Genomic DNA, 16,837 nt, shown 5'->3' with positions numbered 1-16,837 from the left:
AAAACTGACCACGTTACAATCCTTGTCGAAGGCAGTTTTCTCACCGACAGCCACTTCTTAGCATCACCAGCACACATGGCCGAGGAGCCACCATTCATAGAGGTCCAGAGCGCTGATCCCTTTGTTTCCTCAGTGCTGGATAACCAACAAGTCCTCTTATTGTCTGTCTTTGTTCTGAATCCTGTGTCTCCCGTGCTGATTTCACATCCTCAAGGTTGTTTGCTTCTCCTGTTTCCCTCAGATGCAAATGACCTGTCCATTGTTTCTGACATCACCATGCTCAATTTACATTAGGCGCAGGGAGATAATGATCCTCTGTCTTGTCTGGAAGAAAACCTGATCATCCTCACCTCAGTCCCTGGAAAAATCATGGAGCAGGTCCTCAAAGAATCAATCCTGAAGCACTTGCATGAGAGGAAAGTGATCAGGAACAGCCAGCATGGATTCACCAAGGGAAGGTCATGCCTGACTAATCTAATCGCCTTTTATGATGAGATTACTGGTTCTGTGGATGAAGGGAAAGCAGTGGATGTATTGTTTCTTGACTTTAGCAAAGCTTTTGACACGGTCTCCCACAGTATTCTTGTCACCAAGTTAAGGAAGTATGGGCTGGATGAATGCACTATAAGGTGGATAGAAAGCTGGCTAGATTGTCGGGCTCAACGGGTAGTGATCAATGGCTCCATGTCTAGTTGGCAGCCGGTATCAAGTGGAGTGCCCCAAGGGTCGGTCCTGGGGCCGGTTTTGTTCAATATCTTCATAAATGATCTGGAGGATGGTGTGGATTGCACTCTCAGCAAATTTGCGGATGATACTAAACTGGGAGGAGTGGTAGATACGCTGGAGGGGAGGGATAGGATACAGAAGGACCTAGACAAATTGGAGGATTGGGCCAAAAGAAATCTGATGAGGTTCAATAAGGATAAGTGCAGGGTCCTGCACTTAGGATGGAAGAACCCTATGCACAGCTACAGACTAGGGACCGAATGGCTAGGCAGCAGTTCTGCGGAAAAGGACCTAGGGGTGACAGTGGACGAGAAGCTGGATATGAGTCAGCAGTGTGCCCTTGTTGCCAAGAAGGCCAATGGCATTTTGGGATGTATAAGTAGGGGCATAGCGAGCAGATCGAGGGACGTGATCGTTCCCCTCTATTCGACATTGGTGAGGCCTCATCTGGAGTACTGTGTCCAGTTTTGGGCCCCACACTTCAAGAAGGATGTGGATAAATTGGAGAGAGTCCAGCGAAGGGCAACAAAAATGATTAGGGGACTGGAACACATGAGTTATGAGGAAAGGCTGAGGGAGCTGGGATTGTTTAGCCTGCAGAAGAGAAGAATGAGGGGGGATTTGATAGCTGCTTTCAACTACCTGAAAGGGGGTTCCAAAGAGGATGGCTCTAGACTGTTCTCAATGGTAGCAGATGACAGAACGAGGAGTAATGGTCTCAAGTTGCAGGGGGGAGGTTTAGATTGGATATTAGGAAAAACTTTTTCACTATGAGGGTGGTGAAACACTGGAATGCGTTACCTAGGGAGGTGGTTGAATCTCCTTCCTTAGAGGTTTTTAAGGTCAGGCTTGACAAAGCCCTGGCTGGGATGGTTTAACTGGGAATTGGTCCTGCTTTGAGCAGGGGGTTGGACTAGATGACCTTCTGGGGTCCCTTCCAACCCTGATATTCTACGATTCTATGATTCTATCCCTTTGGTTAACAGACTTTAAAGCATTAGTAAGTATCCATAATTCCTTCCAATGTTAATACACAGAGTTCACAGTGATATTAATCACCAGTGTGTCACCAGCTTTCATCTGATATCTCACATGGCATCCTGATAGATAGGTGTCATGACGGCAGCGTGTTGGGTGTCGTGAGTTTGTCAGGGGTGATGGGAGTAGCTGTACTTGGTAGTGAAGCCTTTGCAATTGGGCATTAGGGGGCTCTTGGGGTCACAATATTGCATAGCTGGAGAGTCCATCGGGGAGGTGATAAAGGCATGAATGACTGAGGCCAGGTCTTTGTCCTCCACGATGGGATGGAGTTTCCTAGCAGCCAGAGACGTTAGCAGCATCCATGCTTTTTATGTGAGAGCTCAGCATCAGCAGGGAATCCAAGAGTACTCCTAGGCCAGGGGTCGGCAACCTTTCAGAAGCGGTGTGCCGAGTCCTCATTTATTCACTTTAATTTAAGGTTTCGTGTGCCAGTGTTACATTTTAACGTTTTTAGAAGGTGTCTCTCTCTCTCTCTCTCTCTCTCTCTCTCTCTCTCTCTCTCTCTAAGTCTATATATTACATAACTAAACTATTGTCGTATGTAAAGTAAACTAGGAGGAGGGGCAGGCATGCTTCATTTAAAATTAAATTAAAACTCTGATCTTACGCCGCCGGCCCGCGCAGCCCACTGCCAGCCTGGGGTTCCGTTCACCTAGGCCGGCAGCGGGCTGAGCGGGGCCTGCGGCCGGGACCCGGGCTGGCAAGGGGCCGGCAGCCAGAACCCCAGACCGGCAGTGGGCTGAGCGGGGCCTGCGGCCAGGACCTCGGCTGGCAAGGGGCCGGCAGCCAGAACCCCAGACCGGCAGTGGGCTGAGCGGGGCCTGCGACCAGGACCTCGGCTGGCAAGGGGCCGGCAGCCAGAACCCCAGACCGGCAGTGGGCTGAGCGGGGCCTGCGGCCGGGACCCCGGCTGGCAAGGGACTGGCAGCCAGAATCCCAGACCAGCAGCGGGCTGGGTGGGGCCAGTGGCCGGGATCCCAGACCAGCAGTGGGCTGAGCCGCTCAGCCCACTGCCGCTCAGCCCGCTGCCGGTCTGGGGTTCCATCCGCTGGCTCCTGCCAGCCAGGGTCCCAGTTGCCAGCCCCACTCAGACCACTGCCAGTCTGGGATCCCGGCCCTGCCCACATAGAGTGGGTACCTACCTTCTCCCTTGTTCTAGCCCATTTTCTTCCTCTCTCTCTGCACTGAGATGAGGGTGGGAGTGCACTGACCACAGGGCTGGGGGTGAAGGAGAAGGCTGGGGGTTGGGGTGTAGGGTTTGGCCAGCAGCTAGAATGAGGGAGGGGGTTCAGGGTTGGGGTTTGGGTGTGGAGTCTGGAGTGTTTACCTGGGCAGCTCCCATTTGGTGCAAGGGCTGCAGGTGGGAAGGTGGGTGGGGGGGTGCAGGAGCTCCCGTTTGGTGCTCAGGGTGGGGGTGGGAATGTGGGGGGGTCCAAGAGTCAGGACATGGGGTGTGAGGGGGCTGGGGGCATGTGAGGAGGGGGCTGGGGTCAGGGCAGAGGGCTGTGTGTGTGTGAGGGGGTGCAGGGGTCAGGGCAGAGGGCTCGGTTGTGTGTGTGTGGGGGTGTACGGGTCAGGGCAGGAGGCTGGGGTGTGTGGGTGGGTGGGTGGTGTAGGGGTCAGGGCAGAGGGCTGGGTGTGTGAGAGGTGCTCCCTGCCCAGAGTGGCTCACGGCAGAGGGCTGGAGGGGATATGCCCTGATTCCACCCCCGTCCCCCCTTTTTCTCCGCCTCCTCCCAGAGCAGCGAGCGCCCTGCGGCTCCACTTCTTCCCCCTCCTGCGCAAGGGCCATCAGCCGATCAGCCGCCGGGAGGGAGAGGAGGAAGGGCAGGAAGAGTACTTGGGGGAAGAGGCGGGGGAGGGTGGAGCTTGCCTGCCCTGCAGCAGCAGCCGGCGGGAGGTGTGGGGTGGAGAAGAGCAGGTCGGGGCGGGCAGGATTTTTAATGGCTCGCAGCTGCCTGCCGGGGTCCCGGCCTGGGTTTGGCAGCGGGCGGAGCAGGGCTGGTGGCTGGGACCCGGCAGGCAGCAGCGTGCCATTAAAAATCGACTCCTGTGCCGTCTTTGGCACGTGTGCCATAGGTTGCCGACCCCTGTCCTAGACTATGGACTGAATTGACCAACTGTCAGGGGTGAAAGTAACTTAGATGACTTACTGGTACGCAGGGTGGCCGGGGTCCTGGGCAAGATGGGGGAGTGTGCCCCTAGGCCCCCAGAAGGGGTGGGGCCTTAGGCAGAAGGGGCGGAGCTGGGGCCAAAATCCCCCAGCCAGCCCTTCAGTGCTGCCCGGCCTGTGCCACCTGGGGCTTTGGCAGTGATTTAAAGGGCCCTGAGCTCCTGGCAGCAGCTGGAGCCCCAGACCCCACCACCACCACGACCCGAGGGCTCCGGTGGCCATTTAAAGGGCCCAGGGCTCTGACCGCAGGCGCGGTGGCGGCAGCAGCAACCAGGAGCCACAGACCCTTTAAATCTCCGCCAGAGCCCTGGGGTAGCAGCAGCGTCAGCCGGGAGCCCCAGGCCCTTTAAATCGCCATCCCTAGGGCAGCAGCTGAAGCTGCGGGCCCTTTAAATCGCTGGGCCATGGGGCAGCTGCCCCTTTTGCCTCCCCCCCATCAGTGGCCCTGCCAGTACAGTCAGCAGTTTCTTCCTGATACATTGGACCAGACGGGACTGGCTCACTTTTACCTCTGCCAATTGTGGATGTGAACCTTCCACCAAAGGAGACTGCGCTGTGGCAGCAGACTCCTCAAAGTACTTTCTTCTGCCCACGGCTTCACCTCTGTCTTGCTCAGGTTCCACTTCAGCCCGCCGCTCTTCATCCATGAGCTGATCTCCTCCAAGCACTGGGCCGGGCTGATGGCCAGGCTGCGGCTCTGTGTGGTGAAGGAGAGGTGGAGCTGTCTCCTCTGCATATTGCTGGCACTGGACTCTGTGTCGTCTGACCCGTGCACCTCCTGGCTGCATGTAGATTTTGAATAGGACCAGAGAGAGAATTGATCCCTGTGGAACTCCTCAGATGAGGGGCCTATCGATGGAGGATTGATCCCTGGGGGACTCCTCAGATGAGGGGCCCATCTCTCCTCAGGAAGGACTCAGACCATTTTAGTGCCTTACCCTGGGCCCTGCCGTCACAGCAGTATCCCATGGGCGATGGTGTCGAATGCTGCAGAGGGGCCCAGGGGGATGGGCCCTCTGTCCACTGACAGATCATCAGAACCACTAACATGGTTCCAGTCCCATGTCCTGGCCTGAATCCAGTTTGTGCCAGGTCTAGGCTATTGGTGTCAATTAGATGCGCTTGTAGGCGGTCTATGGCTGCTTCTCTGTGAGCTTGCTCAGGAACGGGAGCTTCAACAGCAGCTGGCTGTTGGCTAGAAGCGATGTGCCTAGGGTGGGTTTCTTTGGGGTTGGTTGGGTTATTGCGTGTTTGGAGGAGGAAGGGATGATTCCTGCCCTGAGCTAGGGGTGGGCTGGTCCCACCAGGAGTGGCCTCAGAGGCTCATGACTCCCACCAGCTGGGAGGGGCAGGGCTGGATTCACAGCTCTTGGGTCGAGTGTCCTCAGGACATTTTGGACACTGTAAAGGAGTGAGTGAGATGAGCTCTGGGACTGCAAGGGGCTGTTGGTAGGTGGATCCAGGCTGTTGGAGAGGCCTTCCCGAATGTGTGCGATTGTTTCAGGGCGGTTGAATGATCGCTCTGCACAGCACTTGGTGCTCGGTGCTGATGCAGGCTGTAGACACGCAGGATTGAAGAAGGGTTCACCACCCTGGCTAGCTCCTCAGGGCAGGACACGTCCGCTTCAGTGGAGGCTGATAGGCAGGTTCTTTTGGCCTGTAATCCAGCCTCAGCGTAGGCTTGGTGGGATCCATTAGGTTTTATCCTGTGTTTAGCAGCCTTCGTTTTCTGCCATCAGCACTCGAGTTTCCAGGCCCTTTCTCCATCCAGCACCGGGAGTCAGGAACTGCGGAGATGTGGGCGATGGGGAAGGAGGGGCTGCTGGGGCCAGTGTGCCGATGGAGGAGGCTAGAGTGCAGTGATGGTGATTCACCAAGTCTTCAACTTCTTGTCCTGTGCGGGGAGCGCTGCTCTCCTCTGGCTTTGGGGTTTGGTGGGGTCTGTGCGTCAGCGTGGTTGAATCAGAGACACGGGGATCTCATTGCCTGGGAGCTGGGAGAGCTCCCACTCACTGCCTTAGGGCTTGTCTACACTACAAAATGAGGTAGACGTAAGTTAGGTCAACCTATAGTCACCATGACAATTAAATCGACTGTTGGTGTCCGCACTGCCCTTCTTCTGCCAGTGGTTCACGTCCTCACCAGGAGTGCATGCACTGACGGAAGTGGGGCATTGTGGGGCACTGCCAGCTGGAGTGTGGGTGCAGTGACAGCTGCCTGTGGGTCACAGCTGGAGTCCCCCGCACCTCGGATGACCACCAGAGCCAGGGCTGAAATGTGAAATAATAGCAGCCATTAAACTGACAAGAATGTCAATTTCATGTCCCTGCTGTGAAATTGAGCCCCATGTTGGGCTCACAGCTTGGGCCGTCAGCGCAGGGGATAGGGGGCTCCAGCTGTCAGCTCAGTGCAGGGCTGACAGACAACAGGCCATGTAAGTAATGTGGTGTCTGTCTACACGGACACTGTGTCACCCTAACTGTGTCGGTCTAAGCACTACGCCTTACATCAGTGGGAGTACCATCGTAGTGCAGACGCTGATAGCATTAGGTCGACATAAGCTGCCTTGTTGTGTAGACCAAGCCTTAGTGAGTGGCTGGTCTGCTCAGGACAGCAGCTGGATTGCAATCTCCTTGATATTGATAGCAGAACTGAAGAGCAGGGCCTGGACATGACCGGCTGGGTGGGCTGGATCAGGGGCAACCTGTGAGCGTCTGAAGGAGGGGAGTAAGGAGAGGAGATCTGGGACTTTTGCATCTGCAGCCTCATTGACCTGAATGTTGAAATCTCCCAGGATGGCTGGTCTGAGTATTTCCTAGCCATCTCCAAGAAAACTCCTTTGTGAGCTCGTTAGCTTTGGGTGTGTAAATGAGCATAAAATCTGTTAGCTTCGCCCCTGGTTTCTGCTGTCAGAGGAATGAATTTGGATGACTGTCTTACCCCAGCCACCTCTTTTTGGAATTGATGTTTGCAGAGGAGATTAATGCAGTGCCGCTTGTCCTGCCTGGGGCTGCAATGTACTGAGCATTCTGGGGGGCCGAGCTGGGCAAGCACAGGGCTAGGGCAGCTGGCTGTCAGGGCTTGGTGATGCAGGTTGTGGGCTTTGTCACTGATGAGGCCGTGTATTGTTCATTGGCAGTGGATCTTGCATTGGTCAGTATCAGTCTTAGTTCCGGTTGCCATGTGCTCCCCGCTTCAGGTTCGTGCCTGTGTGGCGCTCCTGCGTAGCGTATGGCCTGTTCTGTGCTGTCTGATTTGGACTGTGATAGGTGAAGTAACCGCTTGTGTCATGGGGATGCTGTGAGCGGAGGAATGGTTGGTTTGCCAGATGCCACGGGAAAGGCAGGTGTGTTAGCCCCTGTTGGCGCTGGGAATGGGCGGAACTGGAGCAGTCTCTCCCTGGAGAAGAAAAGCCATCCTGACCAGAAGATGGCAGAGAAGGCTGCGGGGTGGGGAAGGGCAGAGCATCCAGGTTCCTTCCCCATAAGAGGCTTCCTTCCTGTGCATCAGAGCGCTCCCTCTTTGTGTCTCTTCCTGCTGGAGCGGAGGCCTGAGTCTTTTGTTTGTGTCATTCGGAATAGACGCTGGTGTCCTGCCATGCCTGGATCCCCAGCCGGTGTAAATCCATGCAGCTCTACTGATCCCAGCACTAACTGCCTCCAGCAGGAGATGCGGTCTTAGGACCCCGTGTCCTTTTGCAGTAAATGGCTCGGCGTGATGTTTTAATAACCAAACAAATGCTTTTTTTTACAACTGGCGATTACACAGCTGGGCTTAATTGCGAGCGTGGGCTTTGGGGGGAGACTGTTTCATTTGGCAAAAGCCGGCTTTGGCAAAAGCAGCCTGCAGAGCAAAGCGCTGATGGATTAGCACTAATAGCATTGACAGAGCTGTGTGGGTTCTCTGCGTTTCAAAGGCTTTGTTACTCTCTTTGTAGCAGGAGAACAATAACAGCCAATGTCCTTTGAGGAACGCAGGTTTCCAGGGAAAAGGGTTGTGATTTAAGAGGCTCTTTTGCAAGTTTCACAGTTTCCTTTTATGATGGTCAGACTTGAACCTTCCTGCCTGTTTTCGTTTTTGAGCGAGAGTGATGAAGACTCACGGATTTTAATGTTAGAAGGGACCGTTCTGATCATCTTGTCTAACCTGCATGGCACAGGCCAGAGAACCTCCCCCATGGATTGGGGCAGCGGAGGGAACTATTCTTTGCTATTACTTATCTGTTTCCTTCACATCACATCCTGGGATAGCTCCGTTGTAAACTTCTGGCCAGTTGATGACTTGGCTTTGTCTATACTTACAACTTCCCATGTTGCATGAAGCAGCCCGGCACAGCTCCCACGTACTAGCAGTGCTGGTAGAAAACAGAGCATCAGCACTTTGACCACTGTGTTCTCTGGATCTGATCTGCGGGGTGGGAGCAATGCAGTGGTATTAGACTACCGCCCTGCTCACGCTGGTCTGGATGCAGTCTTGTACTGCTGGCAATTTGCTGATACAGGACAATCTCCTCTGAGCTGGGCGCAAAGCGCCCGGAACTGAGGAGATGAGTCTCGGACAAACCAATGACTGTCTCTGCCCATAGCCAAACCACTGCTGTTCTGCTGGGCTGTATCTGCAGAGGCTGCATGCCGAGGAGCCTGGAAGGAATTGGTGGCTGGGGAGAGTCCCTCTTTCTAGGCCTGTGGTGAAACATGCCCCCTGCCCCCAGCTGCTGGGCACCTCCGGGAGGAGGTAGATGCAAGGAAGCTCTGGGCAAAGTGGAGGAAGTTCAGAGAAGAAGAAAAAATGATCCTGGTGCTGGTGGGACTTGCAAGGAAGGATTAAGAGCTAAGTCTGCACAGCTCAGTTAAGCAGTGATTGAGAGAGTGGGACGTAGCGTAGTGCCTAGCTCATGTACCCGGGAAGGAGAGAGATTGCTTAGAATGGTCTCAGGGGCTGGGGTTCTAATTAGGAGTGATGGGAGCAATGGAAAACCTGGCTTGCATATCAAGAATCTATTTCTGATCGGGGCGGTCCGTGGTATCTAAATCTTGGCACTAATTTATGGTGATTCAGAGATGCCGAGCACCCCCAATTCCTGCTGAGGGGAGTTGCAGGCGCTGAGCACCAGGAAGAAAAATGGGTCCTTTTCTTTTTAAATGTCTAATTTCAGGGATCCAGCTTGGCCCTAGTGCTTCGCTAGGACTTGCACTATGCATCGATTCTGCTGGGACTTGCGGGGTCACAGTGTAATTCTCCAAGTAAGTCAATGCTGATGTTATGCTTATAAGAAGCACACGGGATCTTTTTCAGGGGAAAAGGCAATACACCACGTTACTGAAAATACAACAGTTAGCATATGCATTCAGTCACTGCCCCCGCCCCGCCCCCCCCAGGTCCTGCAGATGATCTTATACTTACCAGTCTGTTGTAGCTCAAGTCAATTTAATGGCCAGTTAGATTGAGCACGAGTGAGGAGCTGGGCTCTGTTGGTCGCAATCTGATGCTCCGAAGCTTTGCAGGACTGAACCCAGAGTTCTATGGCAAAACACCCCAGCTTTATACTTGTAAATTCCCACTTTAGTCTATGGATTTTGCAGTGTCATTCTGTAATCGTTAGTCCTTAAGTGGTGGTAAACTTGGGGTTTTCTGCTGTTGTTTCTTATTTGTTGTCTCCCCTTCTGTGGTGTTAGCAGCATTGACAACCTCAGAGGTGAGGCAAACTCGTTTAGCATCAGATACATTGGCTGTTTTCTGCTTGTTTCCTTCTGTCTCTCCAAGTTTCTCACTTCTTCTTGACCATCTGGACATCTGTGATGGCTTTCACACTCATCCTTAAACATGCACACATCCTTTACCCACACCAAACAATTGTACAGAGAATTTCAGACAGGATTACATTTCAGAAAGGGTGATATGGTTTGACGTTACTGACATAAACTGAAACTACTGTTATATATTTGCAACAAATATTGTACAAAGGTTGTCGTGGGAGGTGTCTATGAGGAGGTTTTGATTTTCTGGTTGTGATTGTGCTGTTCGTATGCATGTATCATTTTCGTGTTTAGAGTTATAAGTATTGGCTCTATAATGTCTGAACTTCAAACTTGTGCTATGCTTCTGGGTGACACCCCAGACAATTTGGCATCAGCACTGCCTAGCCTGCTGGGTGGCCCATTGAGGACCATAAGCTATACAACTGACCTATTGAGAGAAGGCAGATACGCCTTGTGACTCAGTAAGGCATGCAGGGACATGCGTATGGACAGAACTCTAAGGTTTTTCCATGCCATGTGCTGGATAGCTTGTCTGTGGAACAAAGAAAGCAGAAGGCACATGGCAAGAGACTATAAAAGGCTGCTGCAGCTCCTCCATCTTGTCTTCAGTCCTGCTTCTTACCTCTGAAGGAACCTTGCTACAAACTGAAGCTCTGAACAAAAGACTGAATGACCCCTCCCAGCTGTGGATGTACCCCAGAGACTTGGTTTGAGCCAGCAGTTTATTCCATTATTGCTGCAAGCCTGCACCAAGAACTTTGCCATTACTGTATGTCATTGATTCCATTTAACCCATTCTAACTCTCATCTATATTTCTTTTTATGAATAAACCTTTAGATTTTAGATTCTAAAGGATTAGCAACAGCATGATTTGTGGGTAAGATCTAACTTGTATATTGACCTGGGTCTGGGGCTTGGTCCTTTGGGATCAGGAGAACCTTTTTTCTTTTACTGGGGTATTGGTTTTCATAACCACTCATCCCCTTAACTAGTGGCACTAGTGGTGATACTGGGAAACTGGAGCGTCTAAGGGAATTGCTTGTATGACTTATGGTTAGCCAGTGGGGAGAGACCGAAGTCCTCTCTGTCTGTCTGCTTTGGTTTGCCTTAGAGGTGGAGAACCGCAAGCCTTGGGCTGTAACTGCCCTGCTCTAAGCAATTTGTCCTGAATTGGTACTCTGTTTTGTTCTGCCAGAGGCAGCATCATTACATATGGTTACTAAAGGGATTACAAAAGAACCATACACAACTTTGTTTGCAAAGCAGATAAGAAACAAGACCTTATAGCAAATACTGTAATGAAAACTTAACCTAAAACAAAAGGTAACCATAATCAGCCGTGAGGACTGTTCTGGTCTGTTCCTGCCTTAACATCAGTTCAGACACAGGCAGCCTGTCTGATGCGTTTTTTCCAGTGACCCAGGGTCGTTCCTTCCTGCTATCCAGTCAGGGTGGCTGTCAGAATACAATCAAATCATATCATACATCAATACATTTAATACATACTACATTGTTATCCTTTATCCTTCATTCTGAGTCATACAAAATACAAACATAAAATCCTACTGCTACACTGAGTCCCTACATCCTGCTGCAAGACCCCATTACGATCCCCATCTGAGACTTGCGGTAAGGCAGCCAAATGTTGAATGAGCACTTGGGCCAGGCCACTGCCTTGAAATGTGCCTCAGTGTTTCCTCTGCTTTACTGGCTGGGGATTGTGGAAGCCCGGAGGGGAGCTAAATCATGCTTGGGTCTTCTCCCCTTGCAGGCACAAAGCCTAAAGTGGGTGGTGTCCGCTTCGCCGCCAGCCAACCCGAGGAAGGAGCACACTCCCACGTGCACTTTGACGAGAAGCTCCACGACTCCGTGGTCATGGTCACCCAGGAGAAGGATGGCAACTTCTTGGTTAAGGTAAGAGCTGTAGAGATCAAAGGAGGTGGAGGAAGATGAGGAGGAGGAGGAGGATGTTTGGTGGGGTAAGGGGGAGTGGAATAGCTTTGTCTCCTCTGGAAACTGGAACTGATGTCAGGCTATGCCCCGTGTGCCAATTGCTGTAAACATTCAGTTCCAAAGGCTTTGCTGTGGCTAGTGTTTGGGGCTCTACTTTTGATTCATCTCTGGAGAATGAGCTCCCTGCCTGGTTCACCTTCCAGTGGCACGTAGAAAACAGCTGACCGTGTTGCAAGTTGACATAACTCACACTATCTAAAACCAGCGTTGGGATGGCCTTGAAGACAAAGCAGTGAAACTAGCAGCTCCTGTTTATAGCTCAGAGAATTACTGGTTTGGTTCCTCTGTCCTTGACTCTTGGAAAGCATCCAAATAAGGAACCCATCCACGTTTGTGCTACATCGTAAGGGTGAGTTAAAGCCATGGCTGAGTCAACACTTAGCCACAGCAGCAATGATCGACAACTTTTATACGCTTTCTGTCCCAGCCTTTGCTAATGTCTGGAGCTTGGTGCATGTTCTCAAGAGGCAGGGATGGGAGTTCCTTCCTCTCCATAATAAAACAACCCAAAGGGGTTTCTCCCTAGATTTTAGGGACTGGGTCAACAAATGGCCTCAATGTGTACCTCCAAAGTGGCAGAAATGTGTCCGCTTAACAGTCCTTTAATGTAGCAACTTTAATCCAAAGATCTCTGATCCCTTTAGAAGCAATAATGAAGTTTGCCAACGTCCGCATAAGGGAGATTGAAGTCCTGTGGTGGGAATTGGGGCCTGGTAGGTCTACCCCACTTGTGAGCTTAACTGTGGGAAAGTGGATAGAAGATTATGAAGTGTCACCATAGAATCATAGAATCGTAGGACTGGAAGGGATCTGAATAGGCCATCTAGTCCAGTCCCCTGCACTCAAGGCAGGACTACGTCATAATTAGACCATCCCTGTTGGGTTTGTCCAACCTGTTCTTAAAAATCTCCAGTGACAGATTCCACAGCCTCCGTCAGCAATTTATTTCAGTGCTTATCTACCCTGACAGGAAGTTTTTCCTAATGTCCACCCTAAACTGCCCTTGCTGCAATTCAAGCCCGTTGCCTCTTGTCCTATCCTCAGAGGTTAACCAGAACAATTTTTCACCCTCCTCCTTGTAACAACCTTTTATGTGTTTGAAAACAGTTATCAAAAACCCGTAGCAGTAAATGTTGGTGGGGAGAGGGGCAAAAGGGAGACAGGCCTCCTGCTACAATTCAAGGAGAGACTAGTGGGACCGGCACTCAGTGAGCCAAAATTGGTGTGTCAGAAATTAGACCTAATTCGTGGACAAAATAACGAGGGTTTGGGCTGTTCTACCCTCCGCTCCCTTTTTGGGGGTCAGTCGCCATCTCTTGGTGGGGGTCTCTCAAAGGGTCTCAGCCTCTTGTGCCACACCCTCCTCCGTTTGCTCTGTCAGGTCAGTTCCTGGAGCCTCACCTCCCATTAACCCTGTCAGCCCTTCACTTTTTGGGCTTGCTGCTGTCTCCTTTAGTCTCCTGGCTGTTTTCTTAGAGGCAGCCTGGGGCGGGGCTGTTGCCTGGCCCAGGCCTTTCTTCCTCTCCTTCCTTTGTTGGTTGTGGCTTTATTGGTTGTGGCTGTGGGTGCCTGTTTCCGTGGCTGGCTGCTTGATTGCACACAGGAGAGGCTCTCTTCCCCCACTATCTGTGCTCAGGATGGGCTTTGTTGCCCTGATCCTGAGAGATGTCCTGACCAGACCGGGCCAGAGCGAGGGACCCAGATAACGCCACCATGTCCACCAGCTCCGGCTAAATCCAAACCACCACCTGGGATGTGAGGTTTGTCTCCCCACCCTGAAAGGGTGAGTCTACACTGCAAAAAATACCCTGCAGCAGCAAATCTCAGAGCCTGGGTCTGAAGACTCGGGCTCCGGGCACTCGTTCTACAGGGCTAAAAGTAGCTGCATAGAGATTCTTGCTCAGACTGGAACGAGTGGGATGGGTCTCAGAGCTTGGGCTCCCACCCAAGCAGGCACATCTATAGAGCCCTGCAAATCTACAGATATCCACGGACCATGTTTGCAGGTTGGATGCGAATACAGATTTTGCATCTGTGCAGGGCTCTATGCTTCTGCTTTGCTACTTTTAGTCCCATCCCGCAAGCCTGACTCTGTGGACCCAGGCGCTGATACTGACTGCTGCAGGTCTGTCTTTTGCAGTGTAGACGTACCCGATGTGTTCTTTCCCTTCCCCACTGTTATTGCTTCTTTCCTATCCCTCTCCTTTTTGCCTTCTGTGTAATCAGAGCCTGGTGCAGCCGGCCAAGACTACATATTTTGCATCACTGCTGTGCGCCGGTTACCGGCAAGGCAGCCAAAAGCAATGCCTTAGCTCGATGCTTGTCCAAGTTTGGCAGGTTTCGGAGTGGTTGATAAGACCGTGCGCTGGGCCTGTCTCTCCCTGGCAGCGAGGCTGTGACTGCGAACCCGTGCCAGAGACAGAAGCAGCTGCATTCTCGGTCTTTGCTGTTCTTTTCTCTCCCCTCTTGTGCATCTTCGTCTTGTTTTGTCTTCAAGAAAATGGGATTGGACTCTACAGCTCCCGCCCATCTCAGCTAACTGCTTCTCTTTGCCCCCAAAAGGACTGCTGTCACCCTTTGCAGTGCCTTCTAAGAGACTGTCAGGTGAGGAGTTTTTCCTTCCAAAGACCCTCTAACGAAAGGGAAGAAGGGATGGTCGTAAAATGAAAGCCTGACTTCACGCCTTCCATTTCAAACACTTTACCCATTTTTCCTTCTTTTCTATATCTTTAAGGAAAGATATTAAATGCTTTAAAAACATTTGAATTGAGTGTTTGCCATGGTAGTAAGCAGGCTGAGGCCCCTATATACCAAACCCTGGACCTTGGTTAAAAGTTGTGGACAGAGACAGGGTCATGTTGACACCTTTGACTCTTCATTTATTGCATCGAAATTCATAGAATCACAGAATATCAGGGTTGGAAGGGACCTCAGGAGGTCATCTAGTCCAACCCCCTGCTCAAAGCAGGACCAATCCCCAACTAAATCATGAAATTAATGCAACAGTGCTCCCTAGTTGACAGGAGAAACTGAGGCACAAAAGTTAATGACTTTCCCAAGGCCACAGAGTGATTTCAGGAACAGAACTGGGAATAAAACCCAAGAGTCCTGAGTCCCAGCTGCTTGGGTAACTATTTGTCCGCAGCGCCTTCCTTACAATTAAATTTGATTAAGACCAAAGTAAAAGCCTGAGATGTTTTCACAGCTGAAGTGGGGGGGGGTAGGGTAGGAAAACATGGCTGGCTCTCCTTTGGGGCAGTGTTAGGAATAGCTAGAAACACCATCGGGGCATCCAGTAATCACTAAGGTACCCCAAAGAGTAGTTCTGGCTCAAGCTTTTATGCACCAAGTAGGTTAATATTATAGATAAGAGTATCGGCTCCTACCTTGCTGCTGCTGTTCATGCTGTTATTGGTTGAGAGCAGATAATAGGGAACATTTTGAAAAGTGCCTTAAGAGCCTAAATCCCGCAGGGAGTCTGGGGGATTTAGGCTCTGTTGAAATTCTCAGCCCTGCAGAAGACTGGTGATGATGGCTTCGGCTCAGAGGAGCTCACAACACCACAAGGTGACCAGATGTCCTGATTTTATAGGGACAGTCCCGATATTCAGGGCTTTTTCTTACATAGGCACCTATTACCCCCCACCCCGTGTCCCAGTTTTTTACATTTGCTATCTGGTCACCCTACAACACCAGCATGGCGCAGAGGAGGGTGTTGAGACGCTAGTTCCACGTGTGCATTGTGCGCATCATATACGTTCTCTGGGGTGGCAGCATCTCTCTTGCCAGCACTGGTGGGAGAAGCAGGCTCCCAGGAGGAATCCGAGAGCCAGCTGTTCTGGGTGGTGTTGGAGAAGGTGCAGCCACGTCCTGGCATGATGTGAAGTCACAATCTCGTCTATTGCTGTTTTCAGGTCTGTTCAGTGACAGCTGCCTTATTTATCTAAGTTCCTCTGGTACGTCCACACTACATTGCAAATCTAGGTCTGTGGGACTCTGCCTTGTGGACTGGGTGTTTCCAAGCGTGCTCTTGAGCGTTCACACCGCGTTGCATACCAGGGTTTACAATTGCTGGGCCTGAGTCTACACTCAGTGATTTTACCACACTGCATAGACCTTCTGAATCAGGTCTGAGGTCTGAGTTGCATCCACACTGCAAAATGACAGGGCTTGGACCCGAGTCTCAGTGGGACTCTGGCTCTGACCCACCCCACTAGCAAGGTCCTAAGACCCAGATCCTGAGTCAGGCTGATTTGTGTGTGGACGGAAGGGGGCCTTGGGCTCAAACCTAAGTCAGAGCCTGGGTTTAGTGTGCCATAGCATGAGTGTCTCACAAGCATCAGTGAGGTCCTGAGAATAAGGCAGACCAGTACTATCCCCAATTTATGGTGGGGAAACTAGGACACAGAGGTTATTGGGGGCAGAGATGGGAGTTTGAACCCAAATCTTCCAAGGCCTGAACCACAAGACCGCCATGGTTTTACGGTTCCACAGCCGTTTCCAAGGCGTAGGGAGGATAATTCTAGTGTCTTGCTCAACTCTCTCCTTCGTTTTCTTCCTTTTCAGACAGCTTGATTGACACGCGAAGTTGCCCAAAAATTGTCAATGTTCCCATAATGATACCCTGTGAATGAACGGGAGTAGGTGAAAAATAGACTGTCTGCTTTATTTCTGGTGCACACGGAGTCAGATGGCAAGATGCAGTTTATCCTTGCGCTGTTTTTGCCATCTTTCTCCTCTCTAGAGAAACAGGCAGCTTTGCTTGTCACTTGATTCCAAAAAGTCTTTTGTTCAGTATCGTGAGAAGACAATGCCCTATTATTATTGATCTTTGCAGTAGAAAACTCTTGCTTCTTGCAAAATCTGGCCACTTTTGGTTCCCAATTTTAATTTGTCTGGTGCTGTAGCCTCTGAGCAGTGGCCGCCACTCTTGGGGAAGAGCTGTCTGTGTATTCTGGATTTTTCTCTGGGGTGAGGTAATCTGCTTGGGTTTAATTTCTGTTCAGGGATCTAGAATAGGCTGGCTTGTTCCATTACTTCATCTGCCCTTGCCAGTCGCCCACGTACGGCCTCTCTGGGGACTGCTTTCAGCATGGCTGGCTCAGGGTTTAGGTTGCATGTGAT

General features: G+C 51.5%; 1 protein-coding gene across 6 annotated transcripts in view; it reads left to right on the top strand.

Moving 5' to 3' along the window:
• The window catches only part of ADISSP (adipose secreted signaling protein), a 144,635-nt gene that overhangs the window by 48,408 nt on the left and 79,390 nt on the right, over positions 1 to 16,837 (top strand). For 3 of the 6 annotated variants that reach the window (XM_084626483.1, XM_084626481.1, XM_084626482.1), the window contains one exon: positions 11,472 to 11,614. In XM_084626483.1, coding sequence (XP_084482609.1) covers positions 11,472 to 11,614 — 143 coding nt within the window. Of the gene's footprint in view, positions 1 to 9,311; positions 10,469 to 11,471; positions 11,615 to 16,837 lie in introns of those variants that run through there. The other 3 variants (XM_084626484.1, XM_084626480.1, XM_084626479.1) reach the window with 3 other exon arrangements.

This window comes from Lepidochelys olivacea (assembly GCF_965140295.1).
Source record: "Lepidochelys olivacea isolate rLepOli2 genome assembly, chromosome: 4".
Taxonomy (NCBI): Eukaryota; Metazoa; Chordata; order Testudines; family Cheloniidae; genus Lepidochelys; species Lepidochelys olivacea.
Note: the sequence above shows the minus strand (reverse complement) of the source record. Positions and strands in the feature narration are given on the sequence as shown.